The 23652-nt window shown below is 27.5% G+C and overlaps 1 protein-coding gene across 2 annotated transcripts; it reads left to right on the top strand.

The window, feature by feature from the left end:
• Positions 1-8276: 8276 nt before the first annotated feature.
• LOC107925755 (uncharacterized) lies at positions 8277-11103 on the top strand. 2 transcript variants are annotated; one of them, XM_016856479.2, is made up of 3 exons: positions 8277-8727; positions 10294-10747; positions 10876-11103. In XM_016856479.2, the coding sequence occupies exons 1-3, from the start codon at positions 8310-8312 to the stop codon at positions 10877-10879; spliced, it is 876 nt and encodes a 291-aa protein (XP_016711968.2). In that variant the 5' UTR covers positions 8277-8309; the 3' UTR covers positions 10880-11103. The 2 variants fall into 2 exon arrangements, with proteins under 2 accessions (XP_016711968.2, XP_016711967.2); XM_016856478.2 differs by having other exon boundaries at positions 10294-11083.
• Positions 11104-23652: the final 12549 nt, after the last annotated feature.

Genomic DNA, 23652 nt, shown 5'->3' with positions numbered 1-23652 from the left:
GAAAAAAATTTATTTTTAAGGCTTGTAGTTTTTGGTTTCGATAATAAGAAAACGAGAAGTTTGAAATATGGAGGTGATTGAATTTGTATGGGATGCTGCGAGAGGAGTTTAATTGACAATGAATTTAGTTTTTGGTATATTGAGGGATGAGTAATGATTTTGATTGAGAATAAACAGCCGTGAGAAAAGTTGATAAGGATGGATTGAGGTATGATGTGGTGCGACGTGATAAAAAAAGTAATACTTATTATTATTTTTAAAATATTGAAAATTATTAAATTCTTATGGAAACATAAAATATAAAAAAATATAAAAATTATTAAATAATATTAAAAATTTTAGAAATTTTTCTATTTTCTATTTATATTGTAACACCCCTAACCCTCGTCCGTTATTGGAACAGGGTTACGGATCATTACCAAACTTACGAATTAAATACGGACATTTCCCAACTTTTATTACACATATTAAGAATCAATTATATAACACTCATATTGTCCCTTAGATGGACCTCTGAAGCCCAATATTCATCTTAGAAGTGAATCGGGACTAAACTGGGTATTCAGAGAATTTTTCCCAAAATTTCAAAAGTTTTCTTAGAAGTAGGGGACACATGCCCGTGTCTCTGCCCGTGTGAACGAAAATAGGTCATTTTACAAGCCATATTTCTCACCCAATTTTGTGTCTATCTACAATCAACATTACATATATCAACAAGCCATAATTAGACATTCAAAATAAGCCAAAATAAGTGGCTAAACTCAACACACTATATATAAGCCATCACTAAAAAAAATACATATACATGCCATTATAACCAAAATCAAAACATTCAAAAATACTGATAGAACCAATGGATAGTGTGATATATCGCCAACAAGCTTCCAACCCAATCGAGCTTCCAATAATCTGAAAAGTAGAAGAAAACAAATACATAAGCAATGAATGCTTAGTAAGCTCGTATAAACTTTAATCATAATATTTCCTTTTCAAATATAAAATTTATAGTTATCAATAATAATCTAATGTTGCTACCACAATACTCATGAAGTTATATTTAACAACTCACTAAGTGAATAAATCTACAGTATCATTTATACATAATATTCCTAGCATAATAGGATTTTAAACAACTTTAACTCTTCCAAAATTTCTTTATTTTCATTTGCGTTTCTTTACTTTCCACACTCATTCCATATGCATAACACACTAGTCATAGGCATATCATTCAACCATAGATACAAGCTAGTGCTTTTAAACATAGACCTTTTTCGAATTAATCACACTATAACTCATTTTGTAAGAAATTGCATAACTAAAAACTTACCACTCTTTCATGAGCACAAGTATATTTTCATTTGAGCACTTACCCTTTCAATGTATTGTATAATAAACATATTACCATTTAACCAGTAACTTGACACTTGTCTAAGCATCAACAACAACAATTGTTAGCATACTTTAATATATTTCATATAAATTCAACATTGATTAACTTATTTTATCAACATATCACACTTGAGTTTATTACTCATCACAACTTACATAATTTCCATGTATCAACATATCAAGATATTGATATATATACATATACATATCATGACACATATCATTCTCTTACTGTTTCTTCATATACATATATCATCCAAAAAACAACTCTTGTCATTTTACCATTCGAAGAACGACTTACTGATATGAGTACATCGTTTTCAGAAGCCCGAAGGCTGAATAGCTCATGAAAGCTAAATAGAAAGTAAACACAAAAGTTCATAACAAATGCTGAAACTCGGTTTACTTAGGTAATTTGCCGTCAATTCATCCTTTACATTTTCCGTCAATTCATCCTTTACATTCGTAGTGTCATAACCCAGTTATGGTCTTTTCATCAAAATTCTATATCCCAGCTATGGTCTTACATATAAACATTGCCATGGTCCAACCATGGTCTTACGTTTATAGTGCCATAACCTAGTTATGGTCTTATCATCAGAATGCCATAGCCCAACTATGGTCTTACATATAAACACTGCCATGGTCCAACCATGGTCTTAAGTTCATAGTGCCATAACCCAGTTATTGTATTATCCGTGAATTCATCATTTGCCACAGAAGATTGTACACAATCCCGCGTTCAATCCAAACTAAGTATTAAATTCGATAATCTATTTCCAATAATAATTCAATTCCAATAATAGAACACACACATATATATATAATATCCATCACCAAATAACATTCACTTTAATCAAAATTATACAGAATATAGTTCATACGAACTTACCAGGCTAAATTGGAGAAATACCAAGATACATGGGCATTTTGGTAATTTTCCATTTCCCTCGATTTTCTACTCGATCTTGATCTACATTAATATTTCATTCAAGTTATTAATTTAAATAATAAAACAATTCATTTCATGCAATTTGGTTTTTTTTTGAGATTTTTACAAAATTGCCCCTAAATTTTACTTTTATTCAATTTAGTCCTTGAGCCCAAATCATGCAAATTAACCATTTTTAATGCAAAACCATGCTATAATAATATTCATGGCATTCAATACAGCCCAATCTTTCAATAATTTCACAACAAAACCTTGTATTTTTACTATTTCAATAAATTAGTCCCTAATCGAAAAATTCATCAAAATTACTTAATAAAATACTTTTAAATATCAAAAAACATATCAAATTCATCATTTAATAACTAAAATCATATGTATTCATCAATTTTAACATTCAAAATATTTAACAAAATAAAAAACTACAGTAAGATTTAGTTGGACCTGATTATAACAATCTCAAAAACATAAAATTTACAAGAAACGAGTAAGAATTGAACTCACATGAAGCAAAATTTAAGAACCAGCTCAAGGAGCTCTCCCATGTCTGTTTTTGAACCGAAAATTGGGAGAAGAATAAAGAATTGCCTAGAAACTTTCTAATTTCACTTTTATTTTATTTTAATTACAATTTAATTACAATTTTGCCATTAATGGCTTTATTTTATTATTTTTTTCCATGTTATGCCGCCAAATATTTTCATTTAGGCATAAATTCTATTTAGGTCCTTTATTTATTAGTCAAGCCATTTGTCATTTTATTATTGTAATTAGTAAATTTTGCACTTTTTTCAGTTTAGTCCTTTTTAATTAATTAACTGTCGAAACGTTAAAATTTTTCAACGAAACTTTAATACTACCTTATTAACACTCTGTAAATATTTATAAAAATATTTACGGCTCGGTTTATAGAAATGAGGTTCCGATACCTCGTTTTCTAAAACCATTTAAACTAGAGTTTCATCACTCGAATCTAATAATTCATTATAAGACATAAATTACTAATTCAAAATTTTTTTAAAACATATTTGACTCGTAAATATTAAATAATAAAATTTACGAGTTTTCTCACCGAATTTGGTGGCCTCGAACCACTGTTTCCAACATCACTGAAAATCGGGCTGTTACATATATAATTTTTAAAAAGTAATTACGTCCACGTAAAATAATAAAAAAATCAATTAATCCCTTCACATCAATATTTTTTTTTGCATCAAGCACTACATCATCACTTAATGGCTTGTTAGGGGCTTCGATGAAAAACTATATTTCAAAGGCTCAATTGATTAAAGTTTCCGATTAGGGGCTTAAGTGACATTTTAATTATTTTACGAGTGCTTTTTTTGACATTTAAGCCCCCTTTTTTTGAATTCTTATTTATTTTCTTGATATTTTAGAATTAGGACTAAATTGAAAATTGTCTAAACATTGAGGGCTAATTTTTTACGATTAGGACCAAATTTAAAATGTTGAAATATGGAGGGATAAATTTCTTATTATGCTAATTAAAAAAGGTCACATCATCTTGCTGTTAATGATTTAACGGAGGAGTGATAAAAAATTCAATGTTGACAAGGTTGGTGATGAAATTGAGATATTTATAGTTGTAAAGGTGTCCATAGCTAGGTTCGGCTAAAAAATGGGCCTAAAATTTTGCCCAAACTCGACTTGGATAAAAATGCTAAAACTCAATCCTAGCTCAGTCGTATTAAATTTTTATATATATTTAAAAAATATAATATATAAAAAAACACTAAAAATTTTAAAATAAATGTTTCCCAATAAATTGAAAATAAATTAAAAAAAGTATTTATACTTAAATAACGCTAAGATGAGTGCAACTTAACAAACAAATGTATCTAAAATAGTAGTAAAATTAACAATAAAATAAGAGTTATATAGTATTTAAACAATAACAACAAAATAGTCAAATGACAACAAAATGGTGGCAAAACAGCAGCAAAACAACATATTTTTTTTTCTGTTTTCAAATTTGGGCTGAGTTGGGTTCAGACCAAAAATCTTACTTGAGATCCGGCCCGTAAAACAAGCCTTATTATTATTTGCCCAAGCCCATTTTTGGATTTATACTTTTTCGAAACCCTTCCACTTTTCGGGCAGGTCTTCAGGTCGAGTTAGGTTGCCCAACCCATGAACAAATCTAGTTAAATGACTAAAAACAGAAACATTAATATTTGGATAATCGCAGCTAAGTCAATAATAAATCTATATTCTTCAAAAACAAAAATTAAACCATCATGTTTATAACAAATATAAAAACAAATTATATCAAATTAAATTAAAGTGTTTCAATGTCATTAGTAAACTAAGATCATTACATCTTTTAACACTTCAACTTCACCATACATAGACCTTAAATTAATCATGAACCTAAAATTCTATCAAAAGAAATTCATTGAACATTACAATTAATATTAAACTCAATAATTAGTTAAATGTGATGAATTTAGGAGATATAAAGTTGGAGAATTACTTAGCAATCTCAAACAAATAATTGAGGAATCAAATGTGACACTTAGTCAAGGTGATAGAGAAAAAGCAACCTATTAAATTTGCTGCACAAAAGATTCCCCAAATTCTAAAATAAACATTTTAAATAAGAGATGGAGACTTCAAGATATGGGAGATGATGACTGCTCTAAATTTTCCATGATTCTGCAGCTATTTATTACCATTTTGATTCAATAAAATAAAATAACAAAAAGGCTGCCATGTTTTTTTTTTCTTTTTCTTTCTTTGCTAACTTTATATATATACATATCGAATATTGACAACTCTTAAAAAGGATTTGGATTCTTTTCTTCTATACATACATAATATATATGGTTAAATTGTGCTATAAGTCCTTAAATTCTGTTAGTTTTTTTTATGTTAAATTCAAGTTTATTATAATGTTATTCGAGTAAGTATTTTTTACTTTCAAAATATCATAGCTACGAATTTGACTGAAGAATTTTAAGATAAGTTAAGGATTGCACTTGAATTTTAAAATACAAAAAGTATAAGAAAATAAATGTCAAACTTATAAAAAGTATAAGGACTTAGAAATATATTTGAACACATTTATATGGTCGTCTACGGGACACGTAAAGTGAATCTTTGCACGACATGCAACACAACACTAGTGTCCCAACACGTTTTTTTAAATTTCTACAATGAATCTAAAAAACAAGAGAAAAGAAAAACCCTTGACTTTGTTGCCAATGGTATCCAAAAACAGTTAATAATAATAATAATAATAATAATAATAATAATTTTAGAGTAATTAATAAGAATTAATTTAATTTACATAAATTATTTAATTTAATAATTATAATGATTAATTTAATAGAAACTATTTATGTAATTAGTTATATTTAATAATAATATTAATAAAAACAATATAAAGACTATATACGAATTCTTACTTGAAAGATGGGTTATTCACTTGGTTTGATAAGTCTAACTTGTAAAGATAGAATGTTTAAAGAGGATTTTATTATATACAAAATAAAATAGTAATTTTCAATAAATAAGGTTTTGGTCTGTTGGTTACGTGTTGATTTTGATATTTGAGTATTCAGGTTTGGGTTTACTATGTGCAATTGTGATTTGTAAATCTTTAGTTCTATCATGTGCGTACGTTATATGTGGGTTTTGTCTGATTTTTCCAGGTTTGGTCTAGTACATTTTGGTTCTTCATCTGTTGTGGTTTGTACTGGTTTGATTCTACGTTGGAGTTAGTCGAGCATATATTTGTATGTTAGTTTGATTCTTCCCAGTTTAGTCCGGTTCTTTTGGGTCTTTCATCTGTTGTGTTTTGTATTGATTTGGTTCTGCATTATAATTGATCGGATATATATTTATATTTATACCATACTTGTAAATATATTGTAATTGTAATAGTGGAAGTTTAAAAAAAGTCATTTTAATATTTTGTAAATATTCTGAAATTCGAAAAAATTCGAAAAAAAAAGAGAAATAAAGAAAATATCTGGTTGGCCATGACCCTTAAACTAAAAGTCTAGTCTTTTCAATTTTGGAGTTGTCCTCCTCATCAAGAATCAAAATTGTTGCATGGGGCCCTTCTTTGAAAATTTCATGTTAGCTTTTTAGGGACATAACCTAACTTTTTTTTAAAAAAAAGAAAGAAAGAAAGATAATGCATTAATTAGTAATTCAATTCTTTGAATTTAATCTAAGGTTTATAAATTAATAGTATGCTCATGTAGGAAACGTGATTAATTTAAAAAATCGAACAAAAATAATCCAACTATATCTAATTCACCTCGTCTTGGAAAGGCTTGTACATGTTAGGATAATTATCCAAATAAATGGAGTTGTTTAAGGGTCAGTTCTTCATTGCTTAAAAAAAATACTTCTGACTCTAAAAATATTTTTGGAAGAAAAACTGTGAAGAACAAGCTGCTTTTGGCTGAAATTTTTAGCTTTTTCAGAAGTGTTTTTCAAAAGCACTTCTGAAAAGGAGAAGCTAAAAATTTTAGCTTTTCTTCTCCCAAAAGCATTTTTGGTGCTTAATTACTTTTTCACCCCTCCAATAACATAGTATTTTTTTAAAAAAAATACTATTTACAAATATTTAATGGTTATATTTAAATATTTAAAATAGTTTATATATTTTAATTACATTTTTATAAATAATTAATATTTATTGCTTGAAAATATTTAAAATTTATATTTCATATATTAAAATATTAACAACAAGTTATAATAATTTTTTTTATATTCTTACTAAAATATAATAATATTAACTAATTTAAATATTATTTAAATGCATATTTGTTACTTGATAAAAACATGTCTAAAATTGACATTTTATTTCTCAAAAGCACTTTTTGACAGTAATACTAAACATTCAAATTTTAAACCAAACTTTTCAAAAGCACTTCTTAAAAGCACTTTTCCACAGCACTTTTCAAAAGCAATGAAGAACTAGCCTTAAGTAGGAGTTCGCTCAACTCAGAAGCCACATAATCACTGTCAAATCTTAAGGAAATTTACCCAAAACATGCTCGTGTCAAATTCAATCACATCGTAAAGCTCCAACACCAACTCTCCGGGATGGAGTGCAACCAAAGGCAAATCTAGGGTTAGTGTTAGGTAGGTGCTTTGGTCCCCTTAGATAGAAAATTTGCTATTTAACCTCTCAAAATAAAGGAAATTATGTTTAACCACTTCAAAAATGATGAAATCAGAAATTAATACATTACAAAATTGTGTTTTGATCTCTTAAAAATTTATTATTCAATTCCGTCTGGATTCACCACTAAGTACCATCCTATCACATTTAGTTGCACCTTATCAAAAGCCGTCCATGACTCTACCTTTGTTTCTATTTAGTAGGGTACTCATTTGGCAGGGTAATCGCTCGACTCTATGTCATTTTATACCAACCCTTTATATATCGAAATTAAGAAGAAGACTCCTCTTCTTAAAAAATACTCTTCATAATATCAGTTTCTACATTATCAACGACTTTTAATACTATTCTATCAACCACTCGTAACTTATAAAAGAAATAACTTTTACTATAACATATACCACTTTTGGAACAATAACAACAATATTATTTATACAAACAATTAGGAATTGTTTTGCTTGATTTTTTCTTAACAAGATCAACATAAAAGTTTGAATCCCTAAATGATTCTCATCTTTTTTATAAGAGAATTAACGATTTGATATTTGTGAGATATTAAGTTAACTTAAACCCTAATACAAAAAAATGAAACAAAACAAAGAATATATCAACTTTTGAGTAACAATTCTTTAATTAAATGCCTTTTGGCTTTATTTTTCTCCATTTATCTTTTTTTGGTCCCTTTTTTTTTTCTTTCAAAAATTAAAAATAATAAAAAAAACCAATGCAAAATAGTATCAATACTTTAATTTCCATCATAAATATTCCCCCCATCAATTGTCCAAAATATTGCACCACTCACATCCCTACATGAGCAAAAACATGATGATGGTCAATGCCAAAACCAATTCATTCCTCTTCAAAAATCAGTCCCATAGTCCCATGGATCAACCCCATCATCATCATCATCATCATCAAAGCGGTGGCTTTGTTAGCCGAAGGGGGAGCCGGAGGTCACCTCATGGGGCAGATTTATTCCCAACGTCACCCGACGTTCCGCCTATAGGGGATGCAATCTACCTTGCGGCTCACCCGCAACATCCGTTATCGCAAACGCGGCTCTCGGACCTCTTCACCTGTGGCGCTTGCAAGGAGTACGGTGCCGGTGAACGGTTCACTTGTTCGGAATGTGATTATCAACTCCACGATTTTTGTGCTTTAGCTCCTGATAGTCTTAAGAGACATCCAATCCACCCTCTTCACAACATCATTTTGAATCGTAAACCTGGTAATTTTCTTTCCTTCATTACTAGTATATTTATTATCATTTTAGATTTCTTTTTCATTTAATACATTACTTTAAAGAAATTTTAAAAAAAAGGGTTAATTATGTCTTTCATATATCAATATAATCACCTTAATCAGCCATAAAAAATTAGTTTAATATCTTACTCTCCAATTATCTATGTCAATGTGCTTAATTGAGAACCTCGTGTATTGGTTTGATGATTAGGGTGTTCACTGCCCTAAATGTGACTTGTATTCGAATCGCGTCAGTCGATTAGGACTTTACCTTCCTCTTGAAATTCAAAAAAAAAAAGTGCCTAAATGAGTTTAGTGAGTCACACCAATTCTATTAGCGAAAGCTCCAAAAGATTAATACAACTAAAAAAACATTAAAACAAGAATAAGAATAATACTTTTATTATAATTTTTTATATTATGTCTTAAAAAATTATTTACATTCTAAAAGACCTTCCCACTAATTTAAGAAATTACTTGCCAAAAATATTTAAACTATCCTATATATAGTAGTGGGAGTGATAAATTCTAGTTGAAATTTAAATTTTTGAAATTTTGTTTATAATTATTGTAAATATTTAATATTAACAAGTGTTGGGTACAGGGGTAAGGCACATTGTATTTCTAAAAGAAGAGCATATTTTCAAACATTAAAGAATATTATTGGAAGGAATAATCATAAACCCCAAATATAAACCGTAACATCGCACTTTATAGCTTAAATGTCACCAAAATTTCTAGATTAATTAACAGAATATCCACTAAATTCTAGTTCAAATTAATAAACTTTACACTTAAATGCAACGAAGGTTTGAGAGAAAATAATGCAATAGTTTAGCTAACTAGTAAAGGCTAATGGATTTCCAAATATACATAAAAATACATTGCCTATGGAAAGATGCCCTTTTTTTTTTAATCTACTTTTATGAATGGTGAATTATTAATTTTTGTATTTGTTTATTTAGTTATTGTATTTTAATTTGATCAATTTTAGTTTTTGTATTTTTTGAATTTATCAATTTTAGTTTTTGTATTTTTCGAATTTTAAAATTTCAGTTTTGATGCAAATGGTAACAGTTAAATTCATTTGGTTAACTTTTACTACTAGTCCTAAACTATGCATAAAGTTATAGATTCAGTTAATTTATTCAATTTGATCGATTTTATTCCATATAATTTTTAAAATTTTAATTTTGACACAAACGACAACCGTTAAATTTGTTAATGAACTCTTTTGTAAATAATATATGGAAATAACAAGTTGATATAGCATGTAATCATATGTTTGTCGCATAAGATTTTGGAAATCTCAAAACTTAATGAAAATAGTAACTGTTGTTTGATTAGAATTGAAATTTCAAAAACTGAAAAATATAAAGACTAAAAATGGTTAATTTAAATATGAGGACTCGAACTTTTGTCAAGTTGTTTATTTAAACTCAATCAAATCGAATATTGAAATCTGCTAAATTAATTACATTTTTTTTCAATATGTCTTATTTTGATAGTAATATAATTAATAACTTTATGATAAAACTATTCAATGTTTCAGTTAGAAGTGGACTATTGAAATCGAGGTGCGATATTTGTGCCAAGACCACTAAAGGATGCGTTTTCAAATGCAATGCTTGTAGTTTCCAAATGCACCCATGTTGTGCCATGTTATCAACTGAAATTAACATCTCGGTTCATCCACACATGTTACGGCTCCTCCCCTCACCATCAACCGCTGACCCTTTTAGTTTCTCGTGCGGTGAGTGTAACCGCAAGAGGTCGGGGAGGGTTTACCATTGCACCACGTGCGATTACCATCTCCATGCAGTTTGTGCCAAGAACATGGTGAATGGGCTTGAAGCCAATGGTATCAAGGGCATGGCCAAGTCGAGCAAGTTTGGGACCGCGGTGAGGGTCGCATCTCAAGTGGTGATCGAGTTTATCGGAGGGCTGATTGAAGGGCTCGGCGAAGGTGTTGGGCAAGTGTTGATTCAAACCGCGGTCCGAGGAAGGTGCAACAGTAATAGATCATCTAGGGCTACATAAAATGCTCCTAATTAATTAATTAAGACTATATAGTATTTATTAATTTAAATTTCTTTGACATGTTGGATTTTTATTTTTATGTTTTGTTTAACAGATGATGGGAGCTTGGGGTTTATAGTTTGAAGATGGGGAAGTGTTGCAGCTATTCATATATGATTTGATTGTGTCAAGAATTCTCACAATATTGAAAGTATGTTTCTTTTGTTAATTATTTTGTATATTCAATGTAATTAAGTATTGTTGATTGGGAAAATATTTTCTAAGTATTGTTGATAATTATCTAGAATTTTGAATTTATGTGCAATTTTTATATTATTATTTTATAATTTTGGAAGGGAATTTGGAATAAGAGATCATATAACAAATATTATTACAATTAAAACCAATCATTATAGCTAATAAATTAAATAATTAATTCAACAATTAATTTGGCTTAAACAAATTAATTAATTGAGCAAATCACACATAATTATCGATTTAGTTTTAGCTTGATTGATATTGGTAATTGGTAGGAGAACGTGGGTTTGAGTGCACTGAAACGCATTATCCTCCTATTTAAGGGTTGGGGAGAGGCTATGGGTAGTTATAAACCTTGTATCAAAAAGAACAAGTATGATAAGAACCTATAATGAGATTATGTTAAAAAAAATTGAAAAGCATAATAACAAATTTAGCTTTAATGTTTTTATATTTTTTTGTCGATTTGGCCCTTGTTTTTTAGTTAAATTTGACCCTTAACCTTTTAGAAAGAGTCTAATTTGACCATCAACCTTTCAAAAAGAGTAGACTTGCTACTTTTTTAATATAAATATTGACTAAAACGTTAAAATTTTAAACATGCCAGCTTGCATGGTAATCCATGTTTGCTTTATGTTAATTTTTTCTAAATTTTATAAACTTTTTATATTTATTTTGAATTTTGAATTTTTTATTTTAAAAATATTTTTATAATTTTTATTTACGTGACATATAAGACAAATAATGTCATGTTAGCATGAAGTACACGTGGATTATCATGTAGGCTGTCGTGCCAACTTCATTAAAACATTAATATTTTAGTTAGCATTTTTGTTAAAAAAGACAATTTGACTCTTTTTTAATGGTTAATGGCCAAATTTAGCTAAAAAAAAAGAATAAAGACAAAATTGACGAAAGATATAAACGTTAAAGATTAAATTTATTATTTTACCAATTCGAAAGATCTAAAAATAGTCTCAATTTAGTATGAACAACTAACCAAAAATGATCCCAACCTACCATATTAGAACCCAAAATGAATTTTGAACTCATAATAACCTGACTTGAAAAATCAGACTCTCAAATCCAAATGACCAAAACTTAAAGCAACCCGAATCAAAAGTACCCAAAAGTTTCAAAGTTCGAATTAACTAGAACTAGATTAACTCGTCCCAAAATCAATCCAACTCGACCAATTGATCTACTTTTCCTTGCAAATAAGATTGAATTGCTTGTATTGTTTAAAATAATAAAAATTTAACTTAGAAAATTTAAAAATAAAAAAATATTTAAATTTATATATAGAAAAAATTTCAAGAATTATTAAATTCTCAAGGAGTATTTAAGCAATTAAATTTCATTAAAGCGATATTTTTATTCGTATGTGAATTGGGCCTTTGTGCACGTGCTCTAATGTATTTCTTATTAATATTGGGCTTATTTTGAGCCCTAGCATTTAAAATAATTCTTACATTCAAATTATTATTACATTGTTCCTTCGAAAATATTTTAAAAAATATTAATTATTTTAGTGAAGCACATTAACACGAAATCAATAATAATGTCAAAATATTTCCTATTAAAATTTATTCAATAATGATGATAGGTGGAGTGATAATGAATTTATATTTTAATACTACTGAACAGGTGTTCGATCTTTGAATTTATAATTTTTAAATCTCTTATTTAAATATGACATTAAAGTATAAAAAGATAAAATTGTTATCAAAATAATATTAATTATAATTTAAAAGAATCAGCATTTCTGTAATTTCATAATTGAACTGGTAACTCGGCTAAGAATGACACCAACACAGTAAAGTATTTAAATATAAGTATTAAATTAAAAATTAGAACCCTTCTTGGGTCGAGTTTATATTGATTTTCTTACATTTATATTTAATAGTAAACAAATAAATATAAGATGAAAACGGTTTAATTTATTCGATGTATTATAATATTCACGATATTTGAACAGATTTTTGGTAATATTTTATTAACAATTATTAAAAATATTTTGTAAAATGATGAAATTGTAGCTTATTGATATCTCATATTTTTATTACTTGATTTTAATTTCAAATATATATTTTAAGTGAAGATTGTAATTGATACTTATAAATACTAATAAAATCAAAGATTTAATTGTGAAATTCTGAAATCTCCTTTTAATTTTCCACAAAACGAAAAAAAATCAACTAATTAAATTAAAATCTCAACCTCCGGTTTAAATTTCTTAAAGTTGGGTGACCAAAACAGGAATATAATCATAATTGGGTGACGATTTTTATAATCTACCCTATTTTTTTCACCATACTTTTTTTTAACAAATTTTCACCATACTTAAAACTCTTAATTATTATTATTATTATTATTATTATTATTATTATTATTATTATAGTTTCAAATTCAAAATTTTTTCTGCAACCAATACTTGAGATCCATGTATCATAGGGATTATATCAAATTAGTCCCTCTGTTGTTAAATGAATCAATCTAGTCCCTATACTATTAAAAAAAAATCAAATGAGTCCAAATTATAATAGATTAAACATTTACTATAAAAAAATGTGTTAAGAATTATTTTTTCAGTCACAGTTCAATTCCAAACAAAAGATTTCATTTATAGAACCATAAAAACTTAAAAATATTAACTCTGCTAAATAATAAATGATATTTTTTAAACTAATAAATGTTAACTCTATTCCAACTTGGCCCTATTTGATTCTTTTTAATAATACAAAGATTAAATTGATCCATTCAATAGTAGAGAGATTAATTTGATCAGATATCTACATTAGAGGGACCTCTCAAATAAATTGACCAATAAAAAATATTAAACAATATCTTTTAACATGAGTCAAGGTGATATATAGAAAAAGAGAAGTACATTTAAAAAATAACTAAAATAAAAAATAAAATAATATTCAATAAAATATTAAAAGAATGAGTTAAACAAATAAATAAATTAACGTGAGAAGACAAAATGTTCTATGAAGTTGGAAGTATTCATTACATTGGATTCCCCTTGTCACTTTCTCTGACACACACACTATACCTAAACCATTAATGCCCATCTATATCTCCATCTCAATGAACAAAGTGTCGAAAAGATATCATATTCTTCAATCTTTCTTTTTTAATTACATTTAAGCCCATTAAATTATTACTAAGTTACGTTTTAGTCATTCAATTTTTCAAAAGTTACAAGATAGTCGTTGAACTATTTAAAGCCATTCAACTCTATTCTCATTGCCTACACCAATTAAACAAACTATTTTAATTGGAAACTATTGTAGCTGATGGTGTGGTAAATAGTTGGATGTTGGAGCTACGGCTGGTTCATCATTTCTTGAGTCGTAATTGGGGAGTATGTTCTCGACACATTTCTAGGGACCACAATAAAACTGCTGATCATATGACTAAATTGCAAGTTCAAATTACAATGAGATGCAAATTTATACTGAAGCCTTGATTTCGACAGAAGTGTTACTCAAGTCGGATATTGGCTACTTAGCTGATATCACTTAATAGTAGACTATTTTAATGTAATTACTTTTATGTTGTTTCCTTTAAAAAAAAAGTTGACATAATATAAACTTGAAAAATGAGTTGTGTGAGACCAACCTTGAGATTTGATTTGAAAATTGAAATTTAAGCTCGGACTACATTTTACACAAACTTTGATTATTATTATTTTTACACAAATAATTTTTTTAATCTAATATTTTTATTCAAACCCTCTCAAATAACTATCAATTTTACTTGAACTACATCCGAACCGATAGACATAAACAAAGTACACTTTGCATTAAGAAAATTTATTAAAAAGAAAGAATTAATCTAAATTTTCATTATCTTTAAAAAAAAATCACATTGTTTCAAGAATTTCAATGCTATATAATATCTTAAAAATAGAAACAACATAGAAAGATTAAGAAAACAGTAGAACATTTTTTTAGGGTAGAAAACAATAGAATTATGATGGAAAATGGGGGAATTTTTTCCCCAAATGAAGGAATTAGGGTTAGGTAAGTATTTGGTAGACTCTATTCTAAATTTTTTAAAAATAAAATTAACATATTGATTTTAATTAAAAAATAAATTATTTATACAAATATACTAAAATTATTTTATATGATTTATTATATTATTTTATATTTATATTATTGGATAGTTTAAATTTTTATATAAAATAAAATTAAAAATATTGGTTATGTTTTCTATCTAAAGGTGAGATGGCCTCGAAAGTTCTAATATTCTGGCAGCCAAAGCTTGTGAGATTCAAGAGAAGCCTCCTCGATGAAAGGATAATTAGGGACCGTGGAAGGGGGGAGACAGGAGCCCTAACCCTCCCAAAAATTAGAAATTTACATTTTTATCCATTAAATGTATAAAATTACAAAATAGTAATGGTAAAATTATATTTTGGCCCCCAAAAGATAAAATTTTAATTTAGTCATTTAGAGATGGTAAATATATTAGTTTACAATGGTGAAATTACATTTTAACTCTTATCAAAATTTATAACTTAATTTTGGCCCTTGAAATGAATTTTCTGGCGTTGTCCCTAAGGATAATACCTGTGGTTAGTGGCGGATCTAAAAATATAACTTAGGAGGGCAGGGGCAAAGTCATAAAATTTTTTTAGGGGCGGAATTAAATTATATATTTTTATGATAGTAAAAATATAATTTTTGCATTTAAATAGCCTATATATTTATAATTTTTAGAGGATTAAATCAAAATTTTATAAATTATAAATAGCCTAAATGAAAAATTTTCCATTTTAGAGGGGGACCGGGCCTTGCCAATGATTATAACTTGGTTCAAAAACTAGGCCCCTCATTTATTTTTGGTTTATAGAATGATACCAGATCGGATTGATTTTATCTTTTCATAATAAATTTTCACAATTAAATAAACCAAATCGAATTTAACCGAAACAATGTGAAACAACACAAGCAAAGGAATCTAGGTTGCTTAATTACATGTGCATGAAAGCTAGCAGCAAGATTAGGTTAGATGATGATGAATGTCCCAATCAAAGAGGAAAAAGGGTATGAAGGAAAGTGGCGAAAAAGGTAAAGAATATTGAATCAAAATGTAAGCTCCTCACATTCAAAAGTAGCTTTCTTTTCTTCCATTATGTTTCTTTATATAGTTGACCCTAACTAAAACTCAATAATTTTAAATTTGCTCTACAAGAAAGCAACAGCTAAACAACTACTTTCATTTTTTATTTTCATTTTTTCCTTTTTTGAATTTACGTGATAGCAATCCATCCTTAACATGCAACACATTGTAAATTATTTGGTATCACTAAATACTTTAATTCCAGTGTATAGGAAAATGTGAGTTCGAGTGCGCTGAAGCACATTATTCTCCTACTTATGGGTTGGGGAGGGACTATGGGTAATTCTAGGCATTGTGTCAAAAAGAATAGACATGATTAAAACCTATAATAAAATTGTTTAAAGAAAAAAAGTAAACATGATGTGAGAGAAAAACCCATTGGATGGAAAATAATTTAAAGGTCGATTTTTGTCATTAGTCCCTGTATTATGTATAAGTTGTAGATTTGATATCTCTTTTAGTCATCATCTAATAATAGCAGTTAAATTTGTTAAGTGAAATTCTTCTGTTTCCAAAATATTATTTGATAAACATATTATCACATTTGTGATTCCATAATAGCTTTCTATCTCCAAATAATAGTCATAGAAAGGTCATATTATTTTAGTTAATGGGTTTAATGATTATTATTTGAATTGGGACTAAAATGTCAAGTATTGAAAAGTATAAGTATAAAAATGATCAAATTAAAGAACAAAGACTAAATCGACAACGTACACATAGTACGAGCTAATAGCAGAATTTGATGTAACAAATTTAATTGCTATTATTCGGGTTAGGACTGAAATTTCAAATATAAAAAATATAAAAAAATATCAAAATTGAGTACATGGGCTAAATTTGCAACTTATGCACAGTACATGGACTAATAACAAAATTTGAATTAGTTTAAATTATATTAGGTTAAATTCTTCCATTAGTCCTTATGCTATATGTAAGTTGTGGATTCAATCCCTACACTTTAATTTGGTCATTCTTAGTCCTTGTGCTTTTTAAAATTTAAAATTTCAATCATGACTAAACAGTAACTATTAAATTTATTAAGTTAAATTCTGCTATTTCTAAAATTTGATATGGTAAACATATTACCACATATGTAATACCATATTAGCTTGCTATTTCTACATGTATTACTCACGAAAAATTTATTGATTAACTTTTGTCGTTTGCATCAAGATTAAAAATTTTAAATTCGAAAATATAGAGGCTAAGAATGATCTAATTGAAGAAAATGGATTAAATTCACAATTTTAGGCATGATAAAAGATTGATGGCAAAATTTAACGAAATGGATTTGACTGCTACCATTTGATTAAAATTGAAATTTCAAATTTTGAAAAGCGCAGAGACTAAAATTGACTAATTCGAAAAGAATATAGACTAACATTGATTAGATTAAGATATAGAGACTAGATCCACAACTTATGCACTAATAATAAAATCTGATGTAAGATGACCATAAAAGGCAAATTTTTAATCATATATTTGCAAATGTTTATTAATTAATATCATATATCCTATATCACCAAACCAATTCCTCCCAATAATATTTTACATTTCATATATTTTTAAAAGATTATTATTTGATGTCAAATATTTTATATCACCAAATCAATTCTCCATGATAATATTTTATCCTTAATTATTTTATTTTATTTTTTTCAAAAGAATATTTTATTTTTTTATTTTTAATTAATTAAATAAAAATTAATCAATAATAATAAAGTAATACTCAAAGTTTAGGGTTAGAGTTAGGGTTTAGGATTGGAATTACGAATCAAAGAGATTAAAAAACTTTAGGGTTTCAAGTTTTGGATTGGAGTTGAAACTTAAGATTTTGAATTTGAGTATTTCATGAATAAACTATGAAATAGTTAATTTTATTATACGCTTAAATCTTGATATTCAAAGATTGTTCTAATGTAAGTTAAACTCCGGAGAGCAAAATATATAACATTACGTGAAAGATTTAGCACTTTTTTAACAAGCTGAACCAGTACACTAAAACCTGATGACTTTGGGATTTAAACAAGTGAAGAACTAATGACATTTTTGAAATGCAAGAAAGAAGAAACTCTCCATATCTTGTGAAGCGAAGAAAGTCCTATTGGATGATAACTTTGGTGCAACTTTGGGTTTCATTGGAGCTGGCGGACAAGCCAATATCTCTGGTATTTTGAATCTTTGTCCCTTTGGAGTACAACATCCATGACCACTTTGCAAAACTCGAACCCCAGTGTTATCCGTGGACGACCCCGAATCGCTACCTCTTTCGAGCTCTTGCCTTTGTCGTCGTCGGTGCCATCTTCTCAGCTTTCTTGTTCGAGCCATTTCAGGTGCTAAAATGGGATGTGTATGTTGGTAAACTTGATGAAGATGGTGAATTGTGAATGAATGAAGGGATTTGCTTCGATATATAGCAAGTTGGAAAGGGTTTTGATTTAACAATTTGGGTTATTTAGGGAAAAAGTTTTCAAACTATATTTTTTTCTCAAGTAAAATCCAATGAAATCTTACAGCAGCAATTAACTACTACCACCGAAATGAAAAATTAAAAGTTTATTCCAAAACTCTACCAAATCTTTTTGATATGGTTGGAAACACGGTTTGATGAAGATTGATAAATGTCTAATCTCATTCAGCTCCATATGGACCAAATCTTATTTACTAATTTCCTTAATTCATATCCAACTTTCCCATTTTACATATAATAGTATCAGGTTATGCAATTGATGAATCAAATTTTAGATTTAGATTTCATTAATTCATAATCTGCTTATTAAATATATGTATAAATTACTCACTCAATTCGATATAGATTGAGATTTCGTTAATTCATAACCAGCTAGTCGATTATATAATGTCAAGTTACTCACTCGACTCGACATGGATCAAATCTTAATTATGGATTTTATTAATTCATATATGATTAAATGGTTTGATCCAAATCATATTTGATAGTAAAAATATTTTTTATTTAAAATTGATTATAAAATATAAGGATATTAATATAATTTTTTAATTTTATTTTTAACAACTAGTCCTAAATTGGGCAAGGAAATATTGTTTGTTTACTATATATATTTCACTATCGAATATCCTCTTTTTTGTAAATCCTTTTATAAGATGGATTTTATTTTGTTTTTTTTTTATAAAATTTATGGAAGTTTACTAATTCATTACAAAAAGAAATTTTATGGAAGAAGAAATGTAAATTTTCTTTAAGCTTATAACTTATATTTTCTAAAAAATTTAAATCATAATTTTATCATTTTTGAGGTCAAAATTTAATTTTTATCGTGTATTAACTTATAATTTTTTAAATTTTAGAAAGACTAAAACACAAAATTTTCATTTTTATGGGGCCAAAACCCCCACTAGCTCCCCTCTAATGCCGCCTCTAAGGTAATTAATATTCGGTCGAGATTAATTATTAGACCTACCAAATTGAATAATAACTCAACTCAAATTAATTAACTATAATAAATTTAGAGAGAATCCACACATTGTTCTATTTTTTCTAGCCAATAAAAATGAATGTTGTAAGTTTTTATAGCAAACGATAACATTAATATGCCTGATTGAGTCTTAGTTAAATTGGTATCGGTATTGTTATCAATGTGGAAGGATGTAGATTTGAGGCATTAAAATGCGTTGGGAAGGAACTATAACTAATTGCTAAGCATTGTATTTAGAAAAAAAAACATTTAGATGTTCTAGAATTATGTATAAAAAAATTAAATAAATAAATAAAATTCCAAGCTTGTGAATTTGTTAGGCCCAAAGAAATTAAAGCCCAAATAAATTGCTCACAACTCAACACATGGAAGACACCTACTTAATGGCCCAACTTCCTCGTATTAGTATCAAACTCGAATGACAAAATATTTTAGCTTACATTTATATCAAGCTCTAATATAATTTAAGTTTTAATTAAATTAATTAAAATATATTATAATAAATAAAAATATTATAATTACAAAATTTATTAATATTTTAATACTTAATTGCATTAAGAATTTTGATAAAAAACCTCCAAAAATTATAATTAGATATTTTCTATTTCTAACCATGACTTGTAGGTATCCTTATACTATATTAAACATAAAAATAATATGACAATTTATTGAATTTTTTTTAATTTTTACCATGAATTTACCTCATAATAATCCTATATACAGGAAAGGTAAAAAAATATTTTAACCCTCTAAAAGATTTAGGAAAAATAGTTGGTACATTGCAAAGTTTTTAAACTCTACAAGCAGCGTTAAACGGTTGACAAGTATCTTATAAATTTTAGACACATGCTAATTTTATAAAATTACTTGTGAAATAAAAAAAATACTGCTAATGTACCAAATACTTGCCCAAAATTTAAATGTGATTTATTTTTATTCCAATCCCCAAGGGCGTAGCAAAGGGGAAGGGGCTTGTGCTCCTTCGATTAAATGGACTAATAGCAACTTTAGTCCCTCCCAATTATAAACTATTCAATTTAAACTTTATTCAAAATACATTTTACTTTCAACCTTTCAAACTTTAAAATTTTCATTTTTCCTCCCAGAAAATCAATTTTCTAATCTCACCCTGCCAACATCTTTGTAAAATTCTTGACTTTGTAACACGCGTATAGTTCGCGGTAAAAAAACAATGTAGTGCATGAATACTAATAGCAAACACCACTTATAATATAGTATTATATATTATTATAGATTTAATTTTTGTATTTTAGGTATTATTTGTGTAAAAAAAGACAGATATGATCAGAATTTATAATGAAATTGTTCAAAAAAATTATATATATTACATTATAAAAATTGAAAATGAGTTGGGGCAAGTTTTGAATGTTCAAACCCAAGCCTTATCCATATTTTAAACGAGCTTAATCTTTTTGCCAATACCCATTTTTCAAATCTAATATTTTTGTCAAAATCTTCTTAAATTTCAGGCAGACCTTTAAATTTAGATAAGTGATCCAACCCATAAACATGTACACTCCCGATTACAAAACATTCAATTTAAACCCTACTTAAATAAAAATTTTACCTTCAGCCCCTCCAAACTTTTAAAAATTTTATTTTGCCCCCCTCAAAACCAAATTTTGGCTTCGCCCCAAAGGCCTAGAAAGGGGCAGGGTCTTGGGCTCCTTTGATTAAATGTATTAATAGCAACTTTAGTCCCTCCCAATTATAAAACATTCAATTTAAGCCTTAAATAAAATTTTTACCTTCAACCCCTCCAAACTTTTAAAAGTTTTCATCCCCCCCCCGGAAAGCCGAATTTCTCTTTTCACCCCTACCAATCCCCGATACAAAGCTCTTGACCTGGTAAATGCATACATGCATAGAGCTAGCAGTAAAAAAAAACACAGTATAGTGCATGAATACTAATAGCAAAAACCAATTCAACATGTGACATTCATTAGGAATATAGAGACGTTAAAGAGAGAGAAATAGAGAGAGAGGGATGGTAGCATGGGAAAAAGGTGAAGTCCTCGAGAATCACAGGTCGATAATGGCAGCAAAACATGTGAAGTAGTAGTAGTAGTAGTAGTGCTGCTGGCTTGGGCGGGGAATGGGCTCGTGATTGCCTACAATGTTGTGAGGTGGATTTATTCCACATGTTTTACTTTTACACCAGCACATACTTATTTACTACAATACAATCCTTTTAGAAGAATCCTAGGGAGATGATATATATTAATTGCTGGTCCCCCATCCATCCATGAAAATTTTACATCAATTTTCTATTTTTGTTGATGTTTATTGTAATTGATTATGATAATATTTATTACGTTTGACATGGTATAATCGACTGTATAATCATGATTAACCCGTGAAAGACAAGATAGGTAGTATATGTTTGCTTATTGTCTTGGTTTGGGACTATGTTAAAATTTAAGGATAGTTCACAAGGACGAAACCAGAAAATTTTTTAGGGGCTGAAAGTAAATTGTAATTTTTACGAGAGAAAAAATGCAATTCCACCATTTTAATAGACTATATCTTTATCATTTTTAAAGAATTAAATCAAATTTTTATATTTTTAGGGGGGGCAAAGTACAATTTTACCTTTACTAATTTAAAATTTTAAAAATTTTAGAGGGACCATATAGAAATTTTTTCATTATAGGGGGGCTGGGCCCTTGCCAGCTCCCTTAATTTCGCCACTGATCGTTCATCTACTTATTGTTTTATATGGATTTAATCTTTGTGTTTTTATTTGCTCGAAATAGATTTCTTTAGTTTAAAAATTAGGTATAATTACAAATTTAGTACTAAACTTTTATAATCTTTTCAATTTGACCCATACTCATTATTTTTTTCTCTTAAATTAGCCCTTACTCCTTTTCTTTTTCTCAAATTGAACAAATTCCATTACAATTTGAAGGAACCATTATAAATTGCAGCAAATGTTGCACATGACAGCTTATATGATACTTCACCTGTATTTCATAGTTGACGTGTCACTACTTTATCTTATATATCACATAAGCAAATAATTAAAATTTATAAAAACAAAAATCTAAAAAAATAAAAATTTTATAAAAATTTCCCAAAATTACAAATAGAAAATAAAATCTCTTCAAATTTATAAAAGTAGTAAAAATGTAACGAGCACATAATTTTTCTTTTTTACTTTTTAAAATCAAATTATTTGTATATGCATATACAAATATATATACTAGTCAAATAATGACATGTAAAATACAAAAAAAAAACACATCATATTTAAATGATGTTAACAAAAAAGAGTTACCGAAAGGACTGAAAAAGTGAAATTTGAATAGTAGAGGGATCAATTTTATGTACTTTTTGAGTTTTAATCTTGAATTTTTTTCCTTTTCATATTTTATTGTTAAATTTGAAGTATAAAATATTTATTGACATAACATATAATACAAGATAGTGATATTTCAACTAAAATATATGTAGACCGTCACATAGATTATCATGTTAGCATCTAATGTAATTTCTAGTTAAATCGTAATAGAGTTTGTCCAATTTCATGATAAATAAAAGGTTAAGGAAAAGTAAGGGATAAATTGATAAAAAAACTATAAAAGTTGAGATCTGAACCTGTAAATTTGCTTGATTTTTAAATGAAATTTACGGAAAAGGTTATCTCAAGAATTGAAAAGGGCTGATTTGAAAAGTTAAAAATAATTTTTTTGAGCAAATAAAAATGGGGACTAATTAAATTAATGCAAACCGATAATTACAAGAATTATCTTTAAAATTTAACTTTAATAAGAATTATTTTTAAATTTAAGGAAACCATAAACCCTAAATCTATCAAAAATTAAGATCATAGGACTTTGGATAATCTTTTTTATTTCGGGTCAATCTGAATTTCTAATGAAGGGCTAAAATATTATATTTAAATTTAAATTTAATATAAATATAAAACTAGTTTTAATATTAATTAGAGCTTGACTTTATTAAAGATATTGAAAAACAAATGTGGGTAAGTGAATATTTAGTCCATGGCCACGTAT

Source organism: Gossypium hirsutum, chromosome D11 (assembly GCF_007990345.1).
Source record: "Gossypium hirsutum isolate 1008001.06 chromosome D11, Gossypium_hirsutum_v2.1, whole genome shotgun sequence".
In the NCBI taxonomy this organism is placed as follows: Eukaryota; Viridiplantae; Streptophyta; class Magnoliopsida; order Malvales; family Malvaceae; genus Gossypium; species Gossypium hirsutum.
The sequence above is the reverse complement of the archived record's forward strand: the minus strand, read 5'-3'. Positions and strand labels throughout refer to the sequence as shown.